This window comes from Neodiprion fabricii, chromosome 7 (genome assembly GCF_021155785.1).
Source record: "Neodiprion fabricii isolate iyNeoFabr1 chromosome 7, iyNeoFabr1.1, whole genome shotgun sequence".
NCBI lineage: Eukaryota > Metazoa > Arthropoda > Insecta > Hymenoptera > Diprionidae > Neodiprion > Neodiprion fabricii.
Window position 1 is genome coordinate 12,804,886 of NC_060245.1, and position 10,101 is coordinate 12,814,986.

General features: G+C 34.7%; 1 protein-coding gene across 1 annotated transcript; it reads left to right on the top strand.

The window, feature by feature from the left end:
• Positions 1–217: 217 nt before the first annotated feature.
• LOC124187030 (regulating synaptic membrane exocytosis protein 4-like) lies at positions 218–2,048 on the top strand. The gene is made up of 4 exons (XM_046579274.1): positions 218–360; positions 647–729; positions 871–978; positions 1,747–2,048. The coding sequence occupies exons 1-4, from the start codon at positions 218–220 to the stop codon at positions 2,046–2,048; spliced, it is 636 nt and encodes a 211-aa protein (XP_046435230.1).
• Positions 2,049–10,101: the final 8,053 nt, after the last annotated feature.

A 10,101-nucleotide genomic window follows, 5' to 3' on the forward strand; every position in this document is an offset into this window, starting at 1 on the left:
GTGTCTCAAATGCTCCTTGTCGGATTCCATTGTTTTTACTACTGCTGTTTGAAACTACCTTAGGGCGGGGAGAAAATTCAAATTCAAACCAGAGATACAAAATACCAAAGTAAAAGCACCGAATTAATTTGTAGACCTAATATATTACATAGATCATAATACTATCAGATCACCCGTAGGGGAAAGTATAAGTCATGCAAGTTATTATCTCATATATATGGGTGATAAAACTGATTTAGTAGTTTCAAATTACTTGAGGACATGTTTTGCAGGGCGGGGTGAGCGCAAGGAGAGTGTCTTGGATATTCCGGAGAAACTGTTCGATCAAAACAGCGAGTCTGATGATGAAGATAAATGGAGGTATGTATAGCTTACGAGCCAACAACATTACTGGATGCCAATCAAAACTAAAAACAGATAAATAGAACCAAAAATTGCCATTGTAGTTCCATTTTGAAAATCCCCTTAAGCCCTAAGAGTGGGTTCTTACCGAAAGTTTCATTCTGTAACTGCAGCTGGAGTCAACGCTAAGACCACAAGAAAATTCATTTAAAAATCATGGTTGATAAGGATTTCATTTCTGATCGTCATGCCATCCTTAAATAAGCCGTAACTTCTAATCTAGTATGCCTCTTTGTCTGTGCAGTCAATTGGCTAAGGACAATGAATGCCTCGACGGAAAATTAGGACCTGGACAAATAGCTCCTCGCGGATTTAAATTGACCTGTGGTATGTATAACAGGACGTTTATTTACAAAATACTCATCAATGCATGTGTAAGCTTTGATTCTCGGAATTATTTCGGGGATTTGGCAATTAACAATATCCTTCCAAACTACGGAAATTACTACTTCTTGTCAACTACGTCAGGTGTGCCGAATGGAGAAGTGAAACTGGGTCTGTTCATGGGCAAGGAAACATTGGAAGTCGAAGTGGTTTGTGCACGAGGAATTTGTCCCGGCGAGCCCATCGAACCTGGTACGTTGAAATCTGCATAATATTACATAACACGATCATCAAACAACAATAAATTACGTATTACTTATGCTATGGAAGAATTTTTGAAACTGCACTCATCTGTCGATTACAGTGTGATTGCGTAACGCTTTTTTTCAATTTCACTCAATCATTTATTGAATCTGATTAAATTACCCGTTACTTTTGTAATAAGTAAATTTTTTAGATTAATTTTGTGACTTACATAAAAGTAAACTTCAATTAATCTCTCATCAGATTTACCGTATGGGAATGAATTTAAGCGTCACCCATAACATTCTTGAAATTCAAAAATTCAAGCAAGTTACCCATTACTTTTGTGACGTGCAAAAATTTAACTCTATGTAGTTGTTTGTTAGTTTTGTCATTGGAAATAAATCCTACTAAACTACTCGTTACGAACATAATGCATAAATCAAATTTCACTCATCTACCAATACCTTTTGAAACATCATTCAATAATTATTTCGATTCAGTATTACTTCGATAAGATATTCGTCAAGATTCACTAAATACTCCAATCTTGTAATATGCAATTCAACTCTTTCCAAGGACCCATTATTTCCGTTGTTCGCAAGGAAATCCAACTCAACTGGGTTTAAGTTTCAATATACGAATTGTGAAATTAATGGGTAGCTGAAGATAAATATAACTGATAATTCTGCAAGCTGATGACATGCAATGACCGCAGACACCTATTTACTATTCAAGTTCTGATTTTACGGTATGTAATTTCAATTCTCTACGCAGACACATACGTAAAAACGTATTTGCGGGACGGTGAACGGTGGCTACAAAAACGTAAGACCAGAGTGGTGCGTCATTCACGAGAGCCGCAGTATTGTCAGACGTTGAAATACGGTAGCTGTGACGTCAGGGACAAGAACCTCCTCGTTATGCTGTGGGAGCGAAACATGGGCTTCGGGAGTAACCAAGGCCTTGGTGGTGCCGAAGTTAATTTGGGCCTGCTCACCCTGACCCGTTTAACCGTTGGATGGTACCCTCTGTTCCCCATCCATACCTTAGGCACTCAACATGTAGACTCCCCATGATGGTTGAAAGAAAAGTGGGCCCTTGAAGCAGGCGAGCTTGATCTCAGATTGAAGCTGCTGTTAAAGGACGGGGGTTAGCCCATTATGAATATAATATTATACACGCGCTGATCAAAAATAAAATAGACGCGTTGTAGTGATTGGAACTAATCAGTAGAAAGCATTATCATTTGATTATCGATTTGATGTGTTTATTCATGCATAATTACATGATGCGTACACGTTTCATTTCATCAACCGGTATTTTGGTTAATATATTATATTATCATCTTATGAAATAATTACACGTCGTTTCAAATATGACGTCAAAATTCATCTCTTAAAGTTAAATTTTTGTTCCCTGAATATGCCATGTGCCACTTTTACAATATATATATATATATATATATATCGAATATAAATTGGTGATTGATGGATAACGACACGGTTTGAAACTATTTCAGTATAATTATTTACGGCTCGTTTTATCGTTCATATTTTGGACATCGTAATAATGTGTGAAAATGCCAGTCAGGTTTACAAATACCGGAGATAAAACAAATGCTAGTGATGCTGAACGAAAGCTCTCTCTCAAAATATTTACTGTAAAATATAGTTGCACAAACAAAATTGAAATATAAACAGGTTTTGTAAACTGGTAAAAGTATATCTCGCAGCTGATATTTTTTGGTTATTTTATTACACTGGATTTGGAGGAAGCCCGTGGGACTTTTGAAACATAAATTCCTAAAACATTGCTTTATGGGTATATTATGTAACATAATGAAGCAATTCTCAAGATGAAAATTTTTTCGATGTTTCTTCTTCTTAGATTGCGTCAATGCGATGTTAACCCTGGGCGTTCGTACTTTAATATCGTCGAAAACATCCACGTACAGTTTTCAATGTGTCAAATTGCTTAAAAAAATCTGAAAAAATTCATGAATACTCTTAAATCTTTCTATAATGTGAATCTACTATTATTTAAGTACAAATGTTATTACATTTTTAAAGAATGCGTTATACCAAAAAACAAATTACCATAGATTGTCTTTATGGACAGCCTAATGTTCAAGAAAAACTAGGCTTTGTACGGTTCTACAGAAAAAAGTAGAATTATTGGATTACTTAGAAATGCATAATTTCAAGGAGAAAGAAATCGAGGATTTTCATGAAAAATAAATCGACGATCAATATTACTGCAAAAATAATATTATTTTCATGTAAACAAAAGATTCGAAATTAAAACTAGTACTAAATAAAAAATAAAAAAATCTCATTTCTTGTAAACAAACATTCTTGTCATTTATTTTGACAAATATAAATCAGATAATTAAGATGTATATTTACATACTTTGATGCGCCATTAGAAGACTTTTGTATTAAAAAAAAAAACAACATCAAATTGAAACTTTTAGCCACATGCCGCGCCGGTCAAAATGGGTCGATTTCGTCCGCTCGTCACACAGCCATAGCTCAAGGACTAACTGATGGAGGCAGCCAGACGAAGCGTGCAGGACCGTACCTGTACTAATTTTTGTTTAGTGATAGAAGCCCTACTCTGCCTTCCTTTAGTTTTCCGGGAATTTTTAAGTGAATTTTCGCTTGGAATGAACTCAACCCAGTGCGACCGCACAGGATTAACGTTGTGATTTGCTCAGAATTTTCTTTCTTCTGGCGCGACCAAATAAGAATACAATGATTTTGAATTGAATGGATTATTCTTGTCATGAATAATTTATGATTGGAAAAACTATACACAATGAGGCGAGACACAGGTTGTTCTAATTTACGTGAAAGAAAATCAAAATAAACTTAAAAAACGGCCAATTCAGATAAGTAAATTAGAAATTAAAAAAAAAAAAATTAAAAGTTAGATATTCGTCGACAATCACGAGGAAGATGTATAATTTTGTAGACTGTTAAGAAATGCAAATTTTCTAGTCTGAAAGAAAATGCGACAATCACGTATCATAATAATTACTCGTATTACTACCGTAATAAAATAGTGTGATGTAATTTACACATCTATGTAAGATAATAAATGATGTCAAAGCACATGAAACGCGACTCGAGTCGTTTTCGTCGTCAAATAGTTGATCATGTGTATAATCTGTGATCGAATACCTACATACATATAATTTTAGGCATTGAACCGAAAAATTGTGTAATGCGCGTATGTTGTAGACCGTGTGTAACATTACGATTTCGCTATACACAATTTTATTGGTAATTAAATTGTCACATTATGTAGTAATGTCAGGAAGTTTGGCGTCTCTTTGGAACGACGTATAACCCCTTAGATTCAACATTATTCACATTTCATGTCGTATTTTATCACATGAAAAAAAGAGAGAGTGATGTGAGCTACTCGATTTTTTTGCTCGTTCTTTCTCTCTTTCTTTTTCATTCTCCCACTCTTCCGCCCTCCCACCCTTCCTTTCTCTCCTTCTTCCTCGCAGATCCGTGTATAAAAGTAAAGATATATATGTATATATCTATACTGTCAATACATATTTATTCAAACTATTCAAAAGCAATATGTTACATTGATATCAACTAAAGAAATAAAAAATAAACACACACACGCATATATCCCTAGTCACTGACATGGGATCCAGTGGACCCAAGAACCGACTTTAACGTACAATTTTAAAGTCAGCGTGCTTGAATCAGGTTTGTTTGTGAAATTAACATGAAGAATGACTGAAAAAACTTTGGGGACTGAGAGATCTCGTGTATGTATTGCATATTGTTTTACTTTTTCTGCTTCAAGTATTTCTCTCACATCCTCCATCGTTTTTGGCTAAAACTAAGATTGGAGTCTATTTCTGAATTGTTCAAATTTATCTCAGAATTTTGTTCAAATCGTAACGTTATGTTGGGTACAATAATAACGTTCCAAATGTGGCTGGGTTCTGAGTAACCCGGTGTAAGAAATGTGGAAGTTTTCATTGGTGAAAGTGACTAGGGATATATTATATGTATATATATTAGAGTGTGCAAAGAAGAAATTTTCTTCTGTCTTTGACCATTTCCCATAGAAAAATGAGTGCTTTCATATCTCACAAGAAGCGTCGTCAAATGGGGGCTCTGACAAAAATGTTACAGAAGTGTCCCAGTCGACCAGATATCATACTGATGTCGGATCTGCCAGACTTAATTGGACTAAACCTTCTTTCGCCAGGTGCAATGTATAAAATTAAAAGAAAAAGTGCTGTATCTTCCAATTTTATTTTTGAAACATTATTTCTTGTTAGTTTAATCCCTGTACCACCTTAGTATTTCATTCAATTTGCTATGAAATTTCACCTCGTGAAAGGAGATTTCGATCAATTAAGTCCAGTAGGTGCCCTGTCAGTATGATTTCTAGTTAACTGAGCCACCTTTTAACATTTTTATCAGAACTCCCCTATGATGGCGCTTCCTATAATACATGAAACCACTCAGTTTTTACATGAGAAATGATGAAACGGATTGAAATTTTTTTTGGCACACCCCAGTATACATATATATTGGGGTGTTGACCAATTTTTGTGACCCCCCCCCCCCCCCCCCCCGTCATTCAATTCTAAATAATTGAAAAACAATTGCCTAATTTTTCTAGATTTTTACTTCAACCTTAACACATGCCACCAAGAGCGTGGATTTCCCTATTAACAATACATGTGTTTCGTACACATTCTCAGTACATATTTTATTGTAAGAGTAACAATGTTCGAAGACATCCATATCTGCGAGGTATTGGTAAGGGCTAATGCTAATATCTGAGAAATTTCACATCATGATACTAGGTAAAGAGAGTGCAAATTCGAATATTTTAGGTGAATTGAAAAATTAACGACGGAGCCAGGAATCGAACCTGGTATCTAGAGATGCTTTGCCGGAGACTTGCTCCGGTGATGAGAGAAATTAATGAGATTGTAATCAGGACGGCTAGGTGGTCTAGTGGAGTAAGTCTCCGGCAAAGCGTCTCTAGATACCGGATTCGATTCCTGGCTCCGTCGTTAATTTTTCAATTCAGCTAAATTATTCGAATTTGCACTCTCTAGCATTTTTTCTCGCGAAATAATTGATATGTTTCTTGCATATCAATCTCATGGACGGCTGGGTCCGTTCTAATTGACTAAATAAAGCAGTGTACTGAATTACATTCATAAACAAGCTACATACGCAAAGTCTCAAAAGTGCATCTTGCAACGACATCTGCAACTGATACTAGGTAATCTGGAGTAATTGCAACTCATCTAGATAAAAAAAGATGAGAATGTGTTTGAAACACATGTATTTCAAATGGAGAAATCCACCCTCTTAGTGGCAGATGTTAGATTTGAAGTCAAAATCTAAAAAAATTAGGCGATTGTTTTTCAATTATTTGAAGTTGACAAACCCCCCCCCCCCCCCCCCCTCTCACCACAAATTGACAAAATTCGTCAGCATTCCAAATAAGGTACACCCTAATATATATATATATATATATATATATATATATATATATATATATATATATATATATATATATATATATATATTCAAGCAGCAATAAAACATACAAAACATTTATGTTTTTTATTTTTGTCGTTAATAATCAATATATAATAATTATTAGGATTATGCAGCTTTGAAAAAACGATTATTGTTTCCATGATAAAAAACCGTAGTCGGTCATACTGATGACTAATAAACAAAACATAACTAGAAAACGAGGGCCCACTATTCAAAGAAAAAAGCAGTATATGTGACCAACCGACACATACGATGTATAGATTTGAAATAAGACAACACAATTACAACAGTAACACATTGATTAAAAGTTTCGTACACTTACTTTTTACACACATATGTACTGCGTATTAAATGATATACATGATGTTCAGCGTGGCTGTTTGGCTTAGTCGACGGTCAAATGAAGCATCATGAGTAATTTAAAATTGTCAATATTATGCCACAAGCATTAGTCTCAATCCTTTGATTATTATTCCTCTCATTGAAAATGAGATTGAAAAACACATTCATTGATACAGTTTTCAATATCCGGTGAATGTTGACATCTGTTCTTGAAACTCACCCAGTATATAACAACAACAACGACGATGACTATCATTATTATCATCATTGCTATTATTATTATTATTATTATTATTGTTATTACTGCCAACACCCGCCATATCCAGTAGAGTATATCCCCAGAAGCATTTTAGCTTGTACGGGCAAGGGAGGGAATGAATCAGTAAACATCATTATGCGTTTGCAAAAGTTTTAATACATTCAATAAAAATACCCGAATTCGCATGGGGGACGAGGGAAACTTCAAAAAATCTTCCCCGGGTGTAACCCGGTCGATTTCAAACCTCAGTTCGTTGAATCGGTGCCTGAACGACGTGATCTATCTTACAATTTTTGGCGACATACTGGAGGTCTGAACTTGCTGGGTGCCAAGATTATGAGCGTCGTTTAATAAGGGCAAATTTCGCTTCTAGCGGTGCCACTAGCTGCCGTTAGGGTTGTATCACTATAATATACATAACCTCAATACTGATGGATAGAAGCATGGCCGATAAGTACTGTATTCATCTGAACCACGGTATTATCAGGGTGTCCTCAAAATAATGGTCGGAATTTTTGCATTCGATAGGAAATAAAATTCTGAGATAAAAAGTCCCGTGTCATTTTTGCATCTGACCCATACATGATTAGTTATTAATGAAAATAAGTAGCCAATCATATGCACGCTATAGTGGTAAGAAGACGGGAGACGGAGTTACAGGGTACCGAGGCAGTGTTAGCTAGCTCGCACGACAGTCCATGGAAGTGACGGAGACAATGGAAAGTAGCATCATTTTCACAAATTATTTTGTTTTAAATTAAAATTGAATTTGAGATGCCACAAGGGCGTATAAAAGAATTATTTATCGAAAATAGGAGTAGTTATTGTGTAGAGAGATGAAACTGCGAAACTAAACGTCTTTAAAATTTGAATTCTTTTCTTACACGTATTTAAAGCCTCCGGTCTCTAGTAATTACTTAGTTTCACGGTGCCCAGGTTTCTGAGCATAAAATTAACGTGACTAAGATTTTTTCGAACAATAAAACATTTTTTTTAAAGTTCATCAAAAATAGGATTATAAAAAAATTCGAAAATGACAATTTTTCGATTAAAAAAAAAAAATGTAAAAATCACAAAAAAAAAATTGGCATTATCGAAATACGTTTTTTTTTCGAATGTTTGTTTTTACATGTAGAACCCCCCAAAAAAAATATCAGAAATCACTACACCTTGGTCGATAAATTTTATTAACGATTTTCGGTATATATCAAATTTTAATCATGTTAATTTTATGCCCAAAAATCCGGGCACCGTGAAACTAAGTAATTACTACAGACCGGAAGCTTTAAGGGCGTATACGAAAAGAAGTCAAATTTTAAAAACTAACAACGCTACATATTCCGCATAAGTAGAAACTTTTGTTACACATTTTTGCTTTCTTGATTTCCAGTCAATTACATTTCCATACAATCTTATCACATAAGCAGATGTAGATTTTCGATCTACACTTTCGCCTGCCCAGTCGGCATCTACGTAACAATCTATAGTTTCACAATTTTCGTCCTTATTATAACATAGTTTCAAATTTCTGGTTGAGTACAAGTATTTTAATACTCGCAAAGCATACTTAAAATGGGTTTCATTGTAACAATTTTGATATCGGCTTAAGTAGTTTACACTGTGGCTCACATCAGGTCTCGTGCGGATAACGCACCGATTAAATCTCTATATTTAATATCTGTCTCGCATACTTCAGCCTTTTCAATCCTCAAACTTGTTTCCATGGGTGTATTGTACAGTTTATTGCTTTGTATCCTGTATTTTTCTGCTAGAGCTTCAATATACTTCATTTGACTTAGTTTCATCTCATTTTTGCAATAATCATATTCTACGTCGATTCCGAGATATTCTTTTATCTCACCCAAATCCTTCATTCTGAATCTATCTGACAAGAATTTTTTAACGCTCTGTATCTTTTCTTTACTCTTACCACAAATCAATAAATCATCTACGTAAATTAGTAAATGAATCGTATCTTTTCCTTTACCCTTCTTGTACAAAGATCTACATGACTTCTCTGGAATCCTAATTCTGTTACAAAATGATCAAAAGCCTTATACCATGCCCTGGGGCTTTTCTTCAGTCCGTATAATACTTCTATTAATTCATACACCCTATTTGTGCCATCTTCATAGCCTTTTGGTTGATTCACATATACTTCCGAGCTTATTTTGCCATTTAAAAATGCCGTTTCTACATCTATTTTTTCGATTCTTAAGCCGTCTTGGCAATAGTATGAGAATAAAATTTTCAACATTTGATTTCTTAGTACTGGGGAGTATATGTCATCAATTACATCTGTTTGCTGAAATCCTCTCATAACTAACCTAGCTTTGTACCTATCGTCTGTCTTTCTTGTATACACCTTACATCTTTATATCTAAGACCTACCTTTTTTTCTTGTATTTTATCGACCAATGTCCAGGTTTCATTTTTATCCAAGCAATCCGCCTCTTTATCCATTGCTTCAATCTAATCATTTTTTTCGTTATTGATTATCACCTCCTTAAATGTACAAGGTGTATCTACTCTACAACATCTTACAAAAATGTTATGGCTTTCATTTTCTGGATATCTTACAGGTACCCTTTTTCTCGCGTAGGTTTTCGAGGTTCTTTTGACTTTACGTTTTCAGTGTCTCTTGTTTTTACTTCACTTTTTTGATCCTTAGTTTCATCAGCGCTTTCCAAATCATCTTCAGTTACATTCACATCTGCACTAACGTCATTTTCATTACCGTAATCATTTTCGTCAAGGTTAATACATTTTACGTCTTCTTCTACTATGTCTACGTGTCTTGCAACTACTATCTTGTTATTTACAAGACTCTGTAGCCTACATCGCTATATCGTATTGAAATGCCCACATATCTGACTTTTTATCCCATTTAGACGACATTTTTTTGTTCCGGTTTTCTTACAAACACTCTGCTACCATATAACTGTAAATGTTTACCGCTTGGCCTTT